The sequence below is a fragment of the Solanum dulcamara genome, chromosome 3, assembly GCF_947179165.1.
Source record: "Solanum dulcamara chromosome 3, daSolDulc1.2, whole genome shotgun sequence".
Lineage (NCBI taxonomy): Eukaryota > Viridiplantae > Streptophyta > Magnoliopsida > Solanales > Solanaceae > Solanum > Solanum dulcamara.
In genome coordinates, this window is record NC_077239.1 from 64,278,603 (window position 1) to 64,298,180 (window position 19,578).

The following is a 19,578-nucleotide window of genomic DNA, read 5'->3' on the forward strand; positions in this document are numbered from 1 at the left end:
GCCCCGTCGAGCAGAGTATTTGTACGAAACCCCTTTACAGGTCTTAAACACTTTCACAAACCGTAGAGTCTTCCGTGAAGGTTTCCTACACCTTTTTTGCCAACAACTTTTTGGACACGTTCTAGGGTCAATTTGTCCTTTTCAAAGATTTTTAACCCTATTCTAAGTCATTTTTGGGTGTTTCGAAGGAATATATCATTCCACTAACTTGTTTTCCTCTCATAATCATCAATCCAAATAATCTAGTCTCAAGAAACTATCTAAAAAATAACCTAGGGTTCCTCTTCTTCATCAAGAAGACTAAGTCTTTCAATTCAAAATATTCAAGAATTAAAGAGAAGCCCTTCACCCAAGGTTTTCCCAAGTTCTTCCACTTTAAGAACTTCATAAAAGAGTTTCTTTTCTCGAGGTCAAGCATCGAGGTTCCAAGATCAAATATTTACTCTAAGAAAGCTATTGTTTTTTGAGTTTTGATTGTAATATCAATCTTTCAGGTATGTAAGGCTAATCATAGCATTGGATTGAGTTCATCCACGCGCCCTACATCTAAATTCTATCGTTGAATAGTTGAGTTGAGATTTAGACCTAGTCTCTTGAGTTTCGAATGAGTAATTTCTTCATTCACTGAATTTTATATAATTATGCATCAAGATTAATATTGATCCTATACCTTTAATTCTTGAGATTTATGTTCACGGTTTTACTCACATAAACTCTAGTTGAGTTTCGAAATTTCATGAATTGAGTTCTTAAATTATTTATAATTCCTATTGAGTTTTATATATGAATTTCATTGTGTTATTGTATACATATTATAATATTCCTTAATGAGTTTCTTGATTTGAATCTTGTTGAAAGTATGGATTCGTGTTTGCATTCACATGAACCATAATTGAGATTTCATTTGTATTTTATTCATTGATGGTATTTTTTTTAAAGAATGATTTGTGAACATTTTGCATTAATTAAATTATGCATTATTTTGAGTTTAAAGAATGAATATTTCATCTTTAATTGAGAAACAGTTTGAGCATAAGTTGAGTTTGAGAAGTCTCTTAATTATTATTTTGAGCATAAGTTTGCGAAGTCTCTTAATTATTATTTTGAGCATGAATTTTTTAAGTATCAACGAGTTGAGCATTAATACATTAAAACATCTTTTTTGAGATTAAGTTGAAAAGTTAAATTATATTTTATTTTAAATTCATTCACTGAGTTGAGATTATACCTATTTTAAAGAGAAGAGATGAGTTGAGTTTTGAGCTAAAGTCCAAAAAAGACGAAATAAGTAAATTGAGTATTTTATTTACTATAAGAGCATAACAAAGTATTTTGGGAGTAGTATTGAGCACCGATATGGGATGAGCCCAAAATGATGGACTCGATTGATTGTGGATCCAGTGAGTTTGAGCATCTCTTACTCTGGCAAGGTATTGGACGGCTGCATCAACGACAGTTCTAAAGCGTTGTATCATCACTAGCTCATAGGTGATGTTGTTGGTTAGAGAAACTCCCCAATAGAAAAATATTATTTTTTTATATATTGAGTTGCATCTTCTACTTCATATTATTTAAAGCATTGTATTATTTTACTTCATGCTTTATTGAGCCGAGTCATTTCAGAGTGAGTCCCTTGAGTTGAGTTGTATGCGGGTTGAGTATTGTTTGCTATTTTCCTTTCCAACTAGTTTACATACCCGTACATTCCATGTACTGACGTCATTTGGCCTGCATCATTTTATGATGCAGACACAGGTATTAGAGATCATCAACATGCGTATCGTTGAAGATCTACTTTTTCATATTTGATGAGGCCTCTTTGCATTCGGATGAGCTCCTTTCTTTCCAGTCATTCCTTTATTATTTAGTAGTTCTTTGACATAGCCGTGGACTTGTCTCAGCACCTTCTTATGAGTCAATTAGAGGCTTCATAGACAGAGTAGAATTGAGTAGAAGGATTCTTTCAGAGTCTGTTTTAAAACTATAATTTCATTATTGAGTTTATGACGTTGAGTTACATTATACTTTGAGTATTTTTAATCGATTATTTATTTATTGATGATGACGTTTTCTAAAGGCTCACTTGAGTTAATTGTCTATTGAATCGAGTCTTTCACTAAGTAATTGAATGAGTGATCAAAGCGAGTGATTCGCTTGAGGGCCAACAATGGTCTCTGAGTGTCGGTCACGCCTACGGTATCCTCTCGGGGCGTGACAGGGTGACTGACTCTAGATTAAAACATGAAGACTAAACTAATTACATGGACATGCATACATATTGAGGCATGAGAATAATTGAAAGAAATGAATATGATTAGGATGTTTATGGAGGAATTATTACCTCATGCGGGAACTGAACCGAAATAAAAGAGGTGAGGGATATTTGACCATTATATCTGCTTCTGCTTTCTAAGTTGCTCCCTCAACTTGTTGATTCCTCTAAAGAACTTTCACTAAAGCAACTTCCTTATTTCTCAACTTACGAATTTGATGGTCAAAAATTTTAATTGGGAGCTCTATGTAAGAAAGACTATCATTCACACCAATAATCTCTAAGAATACAGATGAGATCATATCATCAATGCACTTCTTCAATAATGATACATGAAACATCGGATGCACTGACGATAATCCCACAGGTAAATCCAACTCATAGACCACATCACCAAAACTCCTCAAGATCCTATAAAGACCAACATAATGGGGACTGAGCTTTTCTTTCTTACCTACCTCGTCACCTTTTTCATATGTGAAATTTTCACATATACTTGATCATAAATAGCAAATTTAGACTTTGTTCTCCTTACATCTGCATATGACTTCTATCTTCTTTGAGTTGTCATCTACCTGTCTTTAATAAGCTAAACTTTTTCCATAACCTCATGAATTGATTCAGGCCCTATTAAAGTGATTTCACCAACATCAAACCACCCTATAATGATAACTGTTATTATAAGTGAATTCAATAAGGGGTAAGTGATCATCCAACTTAACTTTAAAGTCGATTACACAAGTTCTCAATAAATCTTACAAGGTCTAAATAGTTTGTTTGGCCTAACCATCTGTCTGCGGGTGAAAATTTGTGTTAAGCTTAACCTGAGTACCAACCTTTTCAATTTATTTCCAAAACTAAGAGGTGAACTAAGTACCCCTATCTGAGAAGATGTATAAGAGAAACCCATGCAATTTCACTAATCTTGGACGTAAAGTCTAGCATAATCCTTAACTGATATATATATGGGGTCAAAATTGAACATCAACACACATGAAAAGGATTTAAATTAGAGTAATTTTTATGTGCTTTTCAGTTAGTTTTAATTTAAATTAGATGTAAATTTTTAACTTTAGTGGCATACATTTGAAATTTTCCCAAAATAATTAAACTTGCAAAAAAAAAAATTAAAAATAGAGACAAGTTAAATGATAGAGAAAATGACAAAAATAGTTGCTTGAGAGTAGGTTCATAATCGTTTTTGGCAAAATATTTATCAAACTCTATTAGTTAAATTTGACAAAATTATGATTATTTTTAATTATAAACACCAAGAAAATCATATCGAATCCTTAATATATGCAACACAAAAAATCACATTAAACACTAAAAGGATATTAAAAAATTAACAAAATTACACCTCAAATTATTGTACCAGACTTTAAAAATAAATTAGAAATAGTATAAACTTTAAAAAAAAATCGCTACTAAAAATAGGCAAAAAGCTGACGGACAAAACTTGGAGGACACTATTTTATTTTATTTTACGAAAATTGATGGACGGATTCGTCGGTTATTTTCCCGCAAAAATTCGTGAAAATTCTAAATTTTTCTAAGACAAAACCATCAGACTTTACTCGGTTAAATTCATATAAAAATGTGCGAAATCTCTAAATTTTTCTTTTTAAGAAATGATGGACTTTAGTCGGTTAATTTCACGTAAAAATAACAAAAATATGATTATTTTTTATTTTTTAAAAAGATAATTCCTTACAGTACCCAATCGGCCAAATTAATTACCCTTGTGCCTTCTTTAATTATTTTTAAATTTGCGCGCTGACGTCAGCACTCACCCTACATGATACCGATAAGGTATCATATACCGATGGAGTATCAAAGAAGATTAAGCTCAATCTTATATGATACCGATTCAATATACTGATGGAGTATCACAAAAAAAAATTACTAATTAGTTTAATAAATAAAATTGTGATTTTAATAATTTTTTCTTAATTATTTTATTTTTATTTCTTAAAAAAAGAGTCTAATCTTATATGATACCGATAAAGTAACAATATATTGTTATGGTATCATTGAGGATTTTAAAAGTGTATCATTAGGGATTTTTAATATCATAATAATATACGAATATATTATAGTAGTATCATTCATTTAATATCGAATATATATATCAACATTTGTATGAAATGATTATATGAAATGATCCTTAATGATAGCATATCAGTATATGATGATTTCATGGAGATGCAACTGGAGAATTAAAGTAGACATCAATGATATCATGACAGTATATAGATATAATGTGGTGATATCATTAAGGATTGAAGCAGCCTCAATAATATCATATTAGTCACGAATCTCATACTTTGGCGGATATAAATTGTAAAAGAATATTTATGTGTAATTATTTTGTTGGCCTCAAAATACCTGGCCCAGTTATTTTATTTTGCTTACCTAAAAAGAAACAAAAAGTAAAAAAACAAAACCGTTTTGCCAGCTCAGCCCAATGATCATCATCCACAGTTTTTGCTTGTCCGAAAATGTACAGAAAGAGGAAGAGAGGCATAGAGGAACAATTGTAGGATTATTAGGGTTTGTGTGTAGAAGAGAAATCTCAGAATGGCAACGCCATGTTGCCAAGGTTTCACCGCATTTCTTCTGAAATTCCTCAACTTCTTACAAACCTTCATTGGTATCTCCATCATCATTTACTCTGCCTATATGCTTAACCACTGGCACCACCACCACGATCTTCAATTCCCCAATTCCGGCTCAATTTTCGTTTCAAATTCTGTCGTCTCGGCGTTACAAGAGTTGAACAAAAATTCGCTTCCAGCTCCATGGTATTCTTTGTTTTCCTATTTTTATTTCTTTACCGAATCAGGAATTTGATGTTTGAGATCATTTATTTTTTTTAAAGAATTGGAGCGAAAAAGGGTTTATTTACATAGGGTTACAGGAGGGGGAAATGGGGGAGGGGATTACCAGGGGGGAATTTTAAATCCTCACCAACATGGTGAAAGTGAAAGTTCAGTAGTTAACTAAATCTCCGAATTATAGACTACTCCATTGCAACTCACCAATTCTCTTGGTGATATGATTAGTTATTGACATGCTATGTTTGTTTCTTCAGGTTTATATATGCATTCATGGGAATTGGTGTCATCTTATGTTGTATCACTTGTATTGGGCATGTTGGTGCTGAAGCTGTTAATGGATGTTGCCTTTGCTTTGTATCCTTCTTTCTATTTTGCGTAACACTGCTTTCGTTGTTTATGTTTCTGCCAGATGTATGTATGATCACTGTTAAATTCTTATCTACAATGCATAACTTTTGGGTTGATTATGTAGCTGAAAGAAACTGATATGCCACGTAGAAGTGAACGCACATTCAGCTGTCATATGTGGTATCTATTAATATGTTGTCTCTGAATAGGAGTCGCGTGATATGCGAAACTCAGAACTGGAGTGTTTCATCCTTCACACAATCCTGTTTGGAGAGTATATGATGAAAGGGATCAATCAACCAATTAACTACGCCTCAATTCGGTAGGGGATATGATGAAAGGGATATTTTTGCGAGAAATAGAAAACTAAAACACATAAATTATCTTAAATGGATAGTGTAATCTTGGTATGGAGCTTCCAGATTTCCAGTTTTGACTATAGCGGGAGTTGCTAACTTCAACAACAATATATCCAGTGTAATTTCATAAGTGAGATTGGGGGAGGGTAGAGTGTACATAGACCTTAGTTCTACTTTGTCAGGTAGAGAGGTTGTTTCCGAAAGACCCTGGGCTCAAAAAAAGCATAGACACAATATATGCAGACATAAGCAATAGCGGGATCGTAAGAAAACAGAGGCATACGAGACAACAAGTAGTAATAGAAAATAATAAGAATATGGACGTAGTAAAATAATAAAATGCCGAAAATAATACTAATACTACTAGCCAGAGAAGACGCAAAACTATCTACTACTAGTCTTCTACCTGAATCCTCGACCTCCACACCCTCCTATTAAGGGTCATGTCCTTAGTAAGCTAAAGACTTGACATGTCCTGCCTAATCATTTCTCTCCAATACTTTTTCAGCCTATCTCTACCTTTTCTTAGTCCCTCCATTGTCAGCCTCTCACACCTCCTCACTGGGCATCTATGCAGCTTTGCTTGACATGTCCGAACCATTTCAGTCTAGACTCCCGCATCTTGTTTGCCACGGAGGCCACTTGTACCTTGGCCCGAATATCTTCATTTCTAATCATATATATCCTACTAAGTTCACACATCTATCTTAACATTCTTATTTCCACAGCTTTTATCTTCTGGACATGAGTGTTCTTGATTAGCCAACATTCCACTCCATACAACAAAACCAACCTAAACACTGCTCTTTAGAACTTATCTTTAAGTCTTAGTGTCACCTTTTTATCACGTAAGACAGCAAAAGCTAGTCTCCATTTCAACCACCCTGCACTAATGCGATGTGCGACATCCTCGTCAAACTCTATGTTGCCTTCGATAATAGTTCGTGGTACTTAAAACTCCCTTTCTGGAGATAACTTGCGAATCTGAACTCACGTCCACACTCGCTACATGAGGCACATCATTGAACTTGCACTCCACGTACTTTGCGTTAGTCCTGCTCAGTCTGAAACCTTTAGGCTTCAGGGTTTGTCTGCACACTATAAGTTTGTCCTTAAATACGCTACGCGTCTTGTCAATCAGTACAATGTCATCAGTAAATAACATACACCAGACACCTCCCTTGATGGTGTGGCGTTAGAAGATCCATCGTCAAAGCAAATTAAATGGGCTAAGAGTTGACCCCTGATGCAACCCATTACCATTCGAAAATGACCCGAGTTTCCTCCCCTTTTCCTCACCCGACTCTTACCTCCATCATACATGTACTTAATAGTCCTAATGTACATGATTGGAACACCTCTGGTCTCCAAACATCTCCATAGAACTTCTTTCGGAACTTTGTCGTATGCTTTTTCAAGATCAATGAACACCATATGTAGGTCCTTCTTCCTTTCCCTATACTGCTCCACCAATCTCCCTACAAGGTGGATGACTTTCGTAGTCAATTGCTTTGGCATGAAACTGAACTGGTTCTTGAAAATAGAAACCTCTTCCTTTCTCTCATCTCCACCACCCTCTGCGAAACTTTCATTGTGAGGCTCAGCAACTTGATACCCTTATAGTAATTACAATTTTGAATATCACCATTGTTCTTGTACAATGGAATCATAACACTCCACCTCCACTCCTTGGGCATCTTTGCTGTCCTAAATATGACATCAAACAATCCAGTTAACTATTCCAGACCTACTTTGCCTGCGCTTTTCTAGGATTCCACCGAGATCTCGTCTGGCCCAGTCACTCTACCTCTGCTCATCTTACGCATAGCCCCCTCTACTTCCTCAAGCTTAATGCGCCTACAATACCAAAAATCTCGATGGCTCTTAAAGTGCTCCAGATCCCCCAACACAATACTCTTGTTCTCCTCTTCATTCAAGAGTTTGTGGAAGTAAAAGTATGTCTGCCATCTTCATCTAATAAGTTCATCCGCCACCAATACATTGCCCTCCTCATCCTTGATGCACTTCACTTGGTCCAGATCACGGGTATTGCTAATTTCTCACTTAAAATTACATTGGCTTGGATTTTATTGATGTTGTCTGCATGCTTCAACAAACAAATCAAGAGGGAAGGGCGTTGAGGAGACTAACACAAAAAGCTCTTCCTGTTCTTATTTTGTAAAGGAAAGGAATTTGGATCAGTCCTAAGGGAAAAGCGAGTTGGTAGACCCTCTTGAGGTCACTATTATCATAACCTTAAAGTTCCCCCCCCCCCCCAATTCTACTATGTCTTTTCGTTTTCGGCTTTTAGAGTGACCAAATGAAAAATAAAAGTAAAGCTGTCTCATTGCACATCATTATATTTTTTCACTGAAGTGCTGATCATGAATTGATATAAACAGCTATTTCTGATTGATTGTTAGCCTTGACCACTTAAAAATACTAGTACTCTCTGCTTATGACAACTTTTGTACTCTTGGAAGTAAGTCTGGTTGCATTTATTGCAATTGATCATCATTGGGAGAAGGTGAGCTGTTTGTTTCAGATCTACTCTTCTCCTGGTGTAGAGGTTCTATCCTGGTTTACCTGTTAATAGTTCATATGCGGACACCTGTTTTTTCTCTTCCTAGGATCTTCCAATGGACCCAACTGGAGAACTTCACAGTCTTTACACCTTTATTCAACAAAATATGGATGTTTGTAAGTGGATTGGCATTGCTGTCATCGTAATTCAGGCAGGCTTTCTTTGAACTTGAAGGTCTTCTGAGATTTTATTTTGTGTTCTTTGTTTGTTTTTTAATACCTTCGTCCAGATTAGGTGATGCTTCTTGTTAGTCTGTAAAGTTGGGATCACTAATGTATCTGGAACATGCTTTAGAATAGGTAGAATGTGCAATTGTTATTGTTGAAAAGGTGTTGCATCAACTCTAAGTAACATTAGTGATGTTATATTAATCAACTTAGCCTTTGGGCAAGAAGCATCTTACAGAGCGACTAGGAAAGAAGATCAAAAGATCTTGTGGGGTTTCTTACAGATGGTATGTTTTCTTTTACTGAGGTAGGGATGTGAAATTTCCCGGTTTATACTCTTTACATGTACTACATACTGAGCTAGCGTTTGGCCCCAAAGTTCTAAATATTCTTGGCAAGTTATTTTTGGGTGAAATTTTGGTGAAGTTCATCATGCGTTTGACCATAAATTTTTCCAAGAATATTTGACTATTTCAAAAAATATTATTTTGTACCCATAAGTTTTAAAAATTATTAAAAATTACTCATAAGTTTGTATTATCATTTTATAATGAACATGCTCCGTTAAAAAAAAATTATAACATAATTGATACCAATCAACAATAACAACAACAAAATAACAATATGAGCAAGAGCAATACATTAATCGCATTAAAAGCAAATTGTTCTTTTTTCCCAATCTTATTTCTCAAACTATTCTTTTTCGGAGGAGGTAGTAACAAACTATTCTTTTATTAATAGATAGAGATGTTATTTAATGGTGTTGGTTGACAAAGTTAATGGAGTAAGTTGGTAGATAAATATTAGTTGGAATTAATAAATGATGGGTGTTTTTATAAAATATTAAAGTTTGCGATAATTTTTAAATTTTTGAAAGTTCTCAAATATTAGAACTTAGTCCAAATACTAGTTTTTTGTAGAACTTGGGAACTTGAGATGTTTGGCAAATATATTTGTCAAGTCATATGGCCAAACACTAGTTCCCAAGTTTTTTTCAAGTTTTTCCCAAAAATATTTGGGGCCAAATGGCACCTGAAATTTGTGTTTTATCAACTTATGAGCACGAGTGGTGAACAAGGAGGAAAGACATGGTCAAAACAGTAGAAAATCAATCCGCTTGTGGTTTTTGGCTTGTGCTCTTGTGATCGATTTGGTATTTTAAAGCTTCTTCTAACCGTTTGTTTGGTGTATGGCCATGTTTTGCTAAAATCTTATTCTTACCATCATTTCCAGGCATTCTCCTTATTTCTCGCAATTATTCTCAGAACTTTGGTTAGTAGCCCTAGACTTAACCATGATATGGAGGGAGATTATGATGTTGTTAGAAGAACAAGGGAACCATTGCTTGATCCACGTTTAAGCCCAACATCAGGGTTAGCTAAAGGTGATGCAAGAGGTGGCCATTCTGACATCTGGAGTTCACGGATGAGGGAAAAGGTATGTTTTAAAGATGTATAATATATGTCAGTCATCTTCCATTGATTTTCAATGGAATACATAAGGGCATCAGTTAGGCTGGCATTTTAATTTGCTTAGCAGCCTACTGGCTGGTCAGACAAGCTCTTGATTTCGAGGTTTAAATGGTAAAAGTAGTTTTTTACGGATTAATATGTCAAGAAATAGTTGCATTCTGCAGTTGGATCCTTAATTGGCAAAGATCAGGGTTGCTTATGTTTTACCTGTTCCTTGAGGATGTCAAAGAGAGAGGTCTAGTACATATTATTGAAGTTGCTGAAGAGGCCACCTTATCATGTCTTGTTGGTAGTTTGCAGTGTTTTCAAGAGCTTGTAAGGCAGTAGTTCAATTATTCTGCACTTTTGATTATCGTTATTATATGTATTTCTGGGTTTGTTGCTTGTTACGGCCAGAGATGCTTGTGCTATAAACTTGATGCACCTGAACTCTGTTAAAGTTGCAAATATGGGGACCCTGCAACTTTAGTTAGGTAGTGGCAGAGTTTTGGCTGTATTATACGGTTATAGTCTGCAGTTGGATGTGGTTGAGCAGTATTTGCTTCAATATGTCCAACTTACGAGTTTGTGGTCCTCCTCTTGGTACAAGCAGTATATGGTCCAACTATCCACTTTGTCACCTGTCTTATTTTATTTTGAAGTAATATATGAGATTCTTAATTTTGGAACATGTGAACTTAGGTGCTTTGTTGCAATGCTGAATAATTATGAACTTTATCTGCTTTTTCTTCAACAAGATTATCATGTGGGGACAAGGCCGTTTATGTAGATTCTGCTGATCCACTCTTTACACCTGACCAATTTATATTTCTGAAAAATTTATTTTCGTTGTTGACCTTTGTAATCCAGTATCATTTGGATGGAGAAGCTAGACATCATATACCAAACCAAAATCCATCATGAGGATAGTAAGAAACACAGGACGTCAATCTCATGGAGGAGAGAAATTGGCAACATGCCCGAGTATGAAGCCTTGTTCAGTGATTGTGTACCATAAATTCTAAACGTTTGTTTTTGTTGTCTGTTTATGTAAAGCTGTGTACAGAAATGATACGGATTTAGACATTGCAAAGCTGGAATGTAGAGAAATACATATCTCACTTGTTGATAGGTCTTGTTAATAGGATGTTTCCTTTGTTGAGAAGCACTTCACCAGAGTGCATTTCAAGTTTGGTGTCATAATGAAATTTGATCTCTTTTTAATTCTTCCAAATGAAGCAACAATTGTGTACGAGCCTCGATGCATGGCTTTCCAAGCCAGATTGATACACTTAAATTTTCTATTGAATTCACTCAGAGAAATGTAGGAAATAAATACATAGAAAAGTATGCATCACACACATTCTGACAGAACATAATAGGAGTATCAATATTTCTTTTCTCTAGTTATACAGTTATAACCAACGCTAAGAACAAAGTACATTGAAAAATAATGACAAGGATCCGACGTTCGCTGGCAAATGCTGTTTGGGTGCATCTCTCATTATGCTATATATATTCCAAGTAATTCACAGTTGTTTTTTAGAAAATTGTCCCATTAAGTATTTGGTGTGAAAGAGGGATGGCTGTTATGGTGCTCAATTAACTCATGAAAGAAATAGTCTCTTCTACGCTGAAGGGTAGATGTTATTTTCAGACTCATAGCTAAATGTAAAATGAAAATAGAAAGAGAACGAAAAGAGGAAACATAACATTTCAATTTTATTAAGGTTCAAAATTTCATGAAGCACCTTTCATATTCCCAATTTTTGGAACCACCCCCTTCCTTAATTATTAATAAAGAAAAGAATAAGCACAATGTTTAGTATAATATTTGGTAGTAGTTGGTATGCATGTGATGGTTCTAGATTTGCTTGTGCAGTGTCACTTTCATAGAACTACACATATCATGACAAAACATCTTTTAACTGCTCATATCTTGTCGGTGTTTGCTTTCCTTTTTTCTAGTGATTCAAAAAGAAAAATAATTCAGTTGCACAAATAGTCGAGAGAGTTGTTCAGCTGCCAGTCAGGAGATCTTTCCTCCTAAATTTTAAAAAATAATAAATCCCATCTATCTGGTAAATTTGTACTGCAAATACAAACAAGGGATATTTCCTTTCCAGCTAAGAATATTTGAGTGGTTAATAAAGAGGATGCACATCTGTGTCTAGACTCAGAAAAGTTACAACACCAATATCTATCTATCACAAAAGCTAAGATTCTCAATATATGGCAAGGGTTAACTTGCACTCGTGTCTCTGGTAGTACATATGGTTCCTCTTGTAATCTATTTTTTATAAAAGGGTCAAAGCATATATGTATATACAAAATAATTCCAAATATAGATTAGTACAGATTTGCATACACTTCACAACATTAAACAATTACCTGTGGGCAGTGTTGTTGGCAAATACAATAATACACAAACAATAATGTCAGATAATTGTGCAAGAAAAAAAGAAAAGAAGAAGAAGAATTGGAGAAGACTCGTCACATACTACCTGCCAATTCAACGACAGATTCATGCACAAGCTCTTCGAACAACTTCTCTTCAATTTCGATTCCTACATTGTCTAATTCTAATCTCGAGTTTTCAAGCCACCATTTGCCCATCACCTCCTTCCCTACCATTTCCTCAACCACCAGGCTGTCTAAGTCCTCACTATCAGTAGACAGATATTTCACTTCACTAGAAAACCATTCCTTCATCCGGTCCCACACTTGGTCCAACAATACTAGTCTACTTCCCTGTGGCAGATTATTATGGACCCCCATATAAGGTATGGCTCTTTGGAAGTTGTCTGGCCCATATCCTGAAATTTCTAGTAAAGCTGCATTTACACAATCAAACACAAGCTTTTGGGTTGATCTCCTTTGCCTTCGCTTAGCTTCATGTATTGTCTCCTCATTCAGATCAATGTATTTTTCTCTAAGTGATGGGTCCAAAGGGCTTTCAGGAGAATGCCACATGGTTGAGAAAGTATCAGACTGCACTTCATCAAGGCCGGCCATGGTTAGTAATGTTTGAACAAAAGAGAACCATTCACGTTTTACTTCCTCAGTCCTCTGAGTAGATGATGATGGTCTTACACAAACTGAACTGGCTGTATCTGCACAGGAATCGTCCCATGACAATGTACGAGCAATTGATCCTATTGGAGGAGATTTGTCAATCAAATTGGACCTTAAAGAGTGAACAGACAACTCAGCACCTGTTAATTTGATTGGGGTGGGAGGAATAGATTTAGTTTTATACCAAGAAAGAAAAGAGATGCCAAGAATTATGGGGGATTGTTGACGACATTTACCATGACGGTCTAGCTTGATACCTCCAGATGATATACGTGCTGGATGTTCATCCTCTTCAAATGGTGTCTCCAAAACTGATATAGGACTTGCTTGGTCCTGGATACAGAGGTGTCTAGCACGCAAAGATCTTGCTCCAGACAGAACAACCTACAAAAGTGTTACAACATAAATCCGCTTTGAACTTCTTAAGTAGTCATGTTGACGCTATTTGAGTTCTCCATTTTCAGACAATTCCCACACATTAAAAAGAAAACCAGAATTTTTTAAAGACATCACAGGGTAATCTCATAAAATATGCAAGAAATTGTAAATGCACGACATAAAAGATGTGTAGATGGCAACCACAAATAAATAATGATGTAAAATGCAAATGAACCATTTTCCAACTTGCAACAGTGTAATAGGAAGAAACATCAGGTAACTGCTTTACCTCAGGAGAGGTTGCGGGTTGCTTCCCAACCAAATCTTCGCAAGTTAGTGCACATGATGATTCACGAAGACTGGTTGTTGAGCACTCAACCCCTGGATCATCAAGGAATTCACCACTATATTTGTCAACTTCTGATAGAGAACGTAAAGGCTTTGCACCAGACTGCAAGTCATCATTGGATTGCAAATACTTGGCTCTGTCTTTGTTTGGCTTTTTGGTCCTAGAGGAAAAAAAATTTGAGACCTTCCCTTTCAATGATGATTTTGTACTTCTAGGTTTTGTTGTATGCTTGGGAAGGTCATTTTCCCCTGTCACAGGATCTGGGGCACCCACATTCAACTGTGAACTGAATGCAGTAGAGCATACAGGGACAGACTTAGATCTCAAAAGATTCTTTGGTGACTTGGTGATACCTTCATCATCTTTGGAATTACTCACTGAGTTGGAATTTGATATCTGGGGATCTTCTTTAATACTATCCTGCTCTAATCTTCCGGTCGTCTTAATATCAGAAAGAGAAAGCATCTCACCTAAAGTGCTGTTGTTGCTTCTCCTCATTTGTCTTTGTTCTTGAAAACTGTCATTAGATGCCACCATCGCCCATCTCTCGGAAAGCCGCTTCTTGGCTTCTCTGGAAACTGAAGATTCAGGGGAATAAGAAGCACGGCTCATGGAGGAACAAGAATAAGGGCTGCCAAACCTATTGATATATTCCCATGAGTGCCTAGAAGCTGGTGACATGACTTCAGAATCACTGAGATTTCCAGCTGCATATTCTTTTTCAGATTTATTAAATGAGCTTTCGTCACCAATGTAGCCATTTGCAAATACAGAAGAAAGTAATGTTTCATCCCTTTGATGTCCACCTATGTTTACTCGCATAAGCTGTGTAATAGACTTTGCCACTTCTCTTGATTCTTGAGCTTCATTAGCCTCCATGTTGACAAAACTTGTTTCAGTTTGTGATACTCTTGGTGATGCAGATGGTGAAGAACTTGCATCCCTAAACTTGTGAGTCTTACCAAGACTTGGTTTTAATACGACTATCCGTGTAGGTTGAGCATGATTTTCATCAATGTTCCAACTAGCTACAGGAGGGGAAAATGCCATATGAGCTTTGGCCCTGTTGCCCTGACCTACATGGGTGGCTCTGCCTATTTCTTTCTCATTTTTCTTCACTGATCCACCAAATTTACAATCATCAATCATCTTTGATGGTTTTAGAACAGTTATTCGCTTTGTCTCAGGAGGAGGCATAGACTGCAAATTATATAAATGCTGAGTAAACATTGGGTTTGGTTCTTGTAAAAACTTAAGGAACAGATCCGTGTTGGAACTTAAGACATCCAATGCATCTTGGAATTCCTTAGACTGGCGAAGTTGTTCATCTATGGATAAACATTTTGCTTCAATAAACTTCTGACGAACAAAAGCTGACTTCTTTTCAAAACCAATCTCATCGTGTCTTGCCTTTTGTGGGGATTTACTTCTCACACAGTTCATTTCTGGGGGGTGCTGCCAAACTTCATAAACATCTTTATATTCATTCTGCTCGGGGTATTGATGAAATTCTTGTTGCATTTCTTTCGTCAAGGATTCGTTTTCGTGCTGGCAATAGCTGAAAGAGGAATCTGTATGACACCGTGAATGACCTCCAAAATGACTTCCTATAGCTGGAACAGATTTCTGCGGAAGAGCATCAAGTCCCATCAGCTTAGCAACAACACTAGGTGGATTGTGACTAGAATCTATTTCCTTGGACATTTCTTGGGCTATGAGCATCTTCATTGGCGTTCCATTTGATTTCCTGTTTGAACTAGACCTCTTCAAATTCGAGACAACCTGCATGAACCATATCTAAGCATTAGTATTAAGCCAAACTCTGCAGAAAATCAGCACCTTTCTCTCTAAATAAATGCCATCTGGATAGAAAATCAGCACCTTTCTCTCTAAATAAATGTCATCTGGATAAAGGACGCACCAGTTTTTCTTCTACTTGATCCTCGGAAGGTAGCGGCAGTTTTTCTTCTACTTGATCCTCAGAAGGTAGCGGCAGCCTCACCAGATCTGATTGGCTCCTTGACAGGGAACCTACAATAAGTTGGATCAGCTCAATATGCAGATTCAACCTAATAGTAATAGATAGCATAAACTACAGGGGCAAAAACTGAAGGTAGCATAAAATCAAATGAGATCAAGCCATGCTCGAAGGCAGTTTGAAGAATCAAAGGTCATATGTTCTATAATTTAAATCAAGATGTTTTTCTGCACAAATTAACTTATACAACAGTGTGTTGTTTACGTTGTTTTCAATGCTCAATATGTTCATGGGATTTAAAAAGTTGATTCAATATTCCACAGAAACAACATTCGTGCCAATGAAAACGGAAGACAATAAGTAGCATAGAATTTCACCATCACGATGTGGTTTCTCTGTAAGCAGCCTGTTTCCTGCCACCCCTGAATTTAAATCAAAAAGGTTCACCATTCGTCCCAAGCATCCTGGAGAAGGTTTATCATGGGTACGACTCTTGCCATTCTGAAACCCATTCATCTTAATTCCTGAGATTGCACAATGAAGAGCATAAATCTCAAAGAGCACATCAAATAGTCCCTTCTGAAACAGCAAACGTTTAAAATCACCAACAATGTCTCACCTCTATCCATATCTATACAAAGAGATAGGCATTCACGTATGTTTAATATGGAAAACGGTATGCTTTTACAGGTATAGACCTATATATGCGAATCGAAAAAAAGGGAGAAATTTGGCCAAAACACAATTCAATATACAAAAGCATTATTCTTTATTCACTGCGACTATATGAAACAATGAAAGAGAAAATCATAGAAAAAAAATTACAGTGATCAATGACCAGACAAAGCAACCAAGAAAAAGAAAACATAGATGCTGAACAGATCAGGAGAAGATCAAAACTCAAACTGCACGTCTTGAAGCTTTCATGTAGAAAACTCTGAAGAGATTAAGTTGATTGAATTAGTTGCGTTCAAAAATTTGAAGAGTTTTTCAAAAGAAAAATTCACAATTTTGCAAAAAAAGTTCAACCAAACTCCACAAAACGCCATTGATCACTGTAATTTTGTTGTTGTTGTTTTTGTAGCCAAGCGCCACCAAAAGAAAATGTTTTCAGTTTTTCCAAGACTGAAAAGCTCCATAGTAGTTTTACTAAACAATTCCTTCAAGATAAAGACCAAGAAGTAAATTTAAAATCAGACAAATTTGCTCACTGAAATAGGCTCCAAAAAAGAGAGAACACACCTTCGCACTAGATCATTCATGGCAAAGATACTGATGTCCAACAATACAATCTATATCATTTGCACAATGAATAGTCTCAATAGAAATAAAGAATAAGTTTTTTGTCATACTGTATTCAGCTAGATTGGTACAGCGAAAAACACAGATCAGTGTTTTAAAAGGCAGTGTTGGGACTCTCCTCGGGCTGGGGCTCTGGCAAAACACCCCGAGATTCATGTGTAGGTCTTTGTTCTATGAGACTTACGCCTTAAGGCCTGATTGTACCTCCTGAACACAGAACGCCGAATGCTCGGGGCTCGCCTAATAGATCTTATACAAATTATGTGTCAAATTCTTTAGTTAACATTATTGACCCTCACAATTCTTTAATAAATAAATGATACATAATAGTTTTACATGTCTCAAAATTATCATATTTTATCATTTCACTATTTGAAAGTAACTTTGTTTTTATCCACGATGAAGTGATGTTTTTATTATAATACTGATAAATTTTATTAATTATTTTTTTAAGAAGGTAAATTGCATAGTATGATAGTTTAGATATGAAACTCACAGTAACGTTTAGGTATGAAACTCAAAAAAAAAAATAGTTTAAATGTGTTTTTAATGATTCTTTTATTATTTGAAAGTTGAGATATTAGAATTGATTTGCAGCTCATCATAATTTTTTATCATTAAATTATTTATACTTATAAAATCATATTTGAAGTTTTATTTTCTATGAGTTTCCTTAATCATGTTTTTAATTATTTTAAACTATTGATGTATTTTTATAATTTTATATTATTATATTATTTCACTATATTATAAATTAAAAATGTAAAGATCAGCTTAGCACCATGCCTCAAGGCTTACACCTCGCCCTGTGCTAAGCAAAATGCCCTACCTCACGCCCCCGTTAAAACCAGTACAGATCAGTCGCAGCTAACACACATAAACATCTATTACAAAAATAAGTAATTTCAGAATAAATAGCCTACAGGCACCGTTTTGCATCAGTAAGTTTCTTTACCAGACGTAAATCATGAAAATAAACACAGATAATGATGGACTAAATAAAAATCAAGCTGAAATTCGGAAATGACTGGAACAGCACAATTACGCCAAAAACAAAAGAAAAAGTGAAGGAAAAGATGCATACAGAGAAAGAGAAATATTCAATTTACCTTGGAAAAATGAGATCGAAAGAAAGTGCAGAAAGAGGAAACAGAAAAAGCACTAGCAGCTCCACTAGAAGCTTCACAATATCAAAGCTCAGAGTGCAATCATTAACAGAGTGAAGAGAGGTAAACGCGATGTGCGTCCGCTTAAGGTGTTTACGCCGTGTAGTGGTCGCTGGAATCGGAAAACTAACATTCCGGATAAAATGTGGCCGTAGATTTGGATTCACCTTGAATGTTAACTGAAATTATTTTTTACGGCAAGTAGTCGCCGGTTAGGTAGAACTGACTTTCCGGAGAAATGTGACCGGAGATTCAGCTTCTCCCTAAATTCTCATATAAAAGTGCTTAAGCCACAGAGCAGTCGCCGGTATCGGAAATGTGGCCGGAGATTCCACCACCGACTAACGGACTTGACTAGTTTTTGTTTATTGTGATTTATTAGAAAGGCTTCAATTACAAAGATAAAGGAAAGTAGAGGAGAAGTGAAATGAAAATTTTCTTCATCAATAATAGATAGCACATTTCTAAATAAAGTAAATTTATTTGACAATGTGAAGTCCGGTCCTTATTCTCTTAGATAATTATATTATGACCCACATTGTATTTCTTTCATTATATAAGCATTCTCGAATTTTGTACCAATATGTTATACTATGCTCATTTTTTTTAATATTGATTAACTCAATTAAAAGACCAATCAAACGATACCTAATTATAAAATAGTAGATCCATAGATGGTCGATGAAGTTATTGAGTATGGTAAGTTCGGTGAATTTTTTTCATTTTTAGTTAAGAATTTCGGATTCAAATCTTAAAAATAGAATCATTAATCTTTTTTTAGTTTAAAGTATTTTATCCTTAAATAAAATTAACATTGCTCAAATATAAATTAGTCTGATTAGTGGATTCATGAATTTCAATTGATTATACCCAAAAAAGAGAACGATGGTTAACAAAGTTGTAATAGTAATAGGTATTTCATGTTTATATACAAGATTACAAATTTGAATCATAATATTTTGAGTTTAAATTTAACTAAAAAATATTATCACTGATATTAGTTGATTTTTTCCCTTTACAATGGCGGATGGAAATGTAACATGTATTTAATGTTGTGACCAAAATATTAAAATTCAGATTAATGCCATACCACCTCGAATATAAAGTTAGGTGTATCCATAATTGTGGAATGGCTTCCACAATTTATCTTAATCAATGCATGAATTAAGTTCAATTTTGTAATGAGATTGTACAAAAAGTGAATTGACTTCCAAATACATTTAACTTCCAAATACATTTAAATATTGGTTGTTTCTTTTCTTTTGAGTTCTTTTAATGTTCTAAAATGATTATAAATGAATCATAATTG

The 19,578-nt window shown here is 35.2% G+C and overlaps 2 protein-coding genes across 6 annotated transcripts; one reads left to right on the forward strand and one right to left on the reverse strand.

Moving 5' to 3' along the window:
- The first annotated feature begins 4,737 nt into the window (after nt 1–4,737).
- Nucleotides 4,738–11,152, forward strand: LOC129882686 (tetraspanin-18-like). The gene is made up of 6 exons (XM_055957090.1): nt 4,738–5,076; nt 5,367–5,466; nt 8,266–8,346; nt 8,450–8,554; nt 9,804–10,007; nt 10,892–11,152. Exons 1-6 carry the CDS (start codon nt 4,853–4,855, stop codon nt 10,943–10,945), a joined length of 768 nt encoding a protein of 255 aa, XP_055813065.1. The 5' UTR covers nt 4,738–4,852; the 3' UTR covers nt 10,946–11,152.
- A 1,187-nt stretch (nt 11,153–12,339) lies between these two features.
- On the reverse strand, nt 12,340–18,703 carry LOC129882687 (uncharacterized). 5 transcript variants are annotated; one of them, XM_055957092.1, is made up of 7 exons: nt 18,213–18,703; nt 17,154–17,343; nt 16,179–16,325; nt 15,745–15,854; nt 13,764–15,605; nt 13,333–13,480; nt 12,340–13,236 (listed from the first exon to the last, which is right to left on the reverse strand). In XM_055957092.1, the coding sequence occupies exons 2-7, from the start codon at nt 17,257–17,259 to the stop codon at nt 12,515–12,517; spliced, it is 3,075 nt and encodes a 1,024-aa protein (XP_055813067.1). In that variant the 5' UTR covers nt 17,260–17,343; nt 18,213–18,703; the 3' UTR covers nt 12,340–12,514. The 5 variants fall into 5 exon arrangements, with proteins under 5 accessions (XP_055813067.1, XP_055813066.1, XP_055813068.1 ...); XM_055957091.1 differs by having other exon boundaries at nt 17,154–17,352; XM_055957093.1 differs by lacking the exon at nt 17,154–17,343.
- Nucleotides 18,704–19,578: the final 875 nt, after the last annotated feature.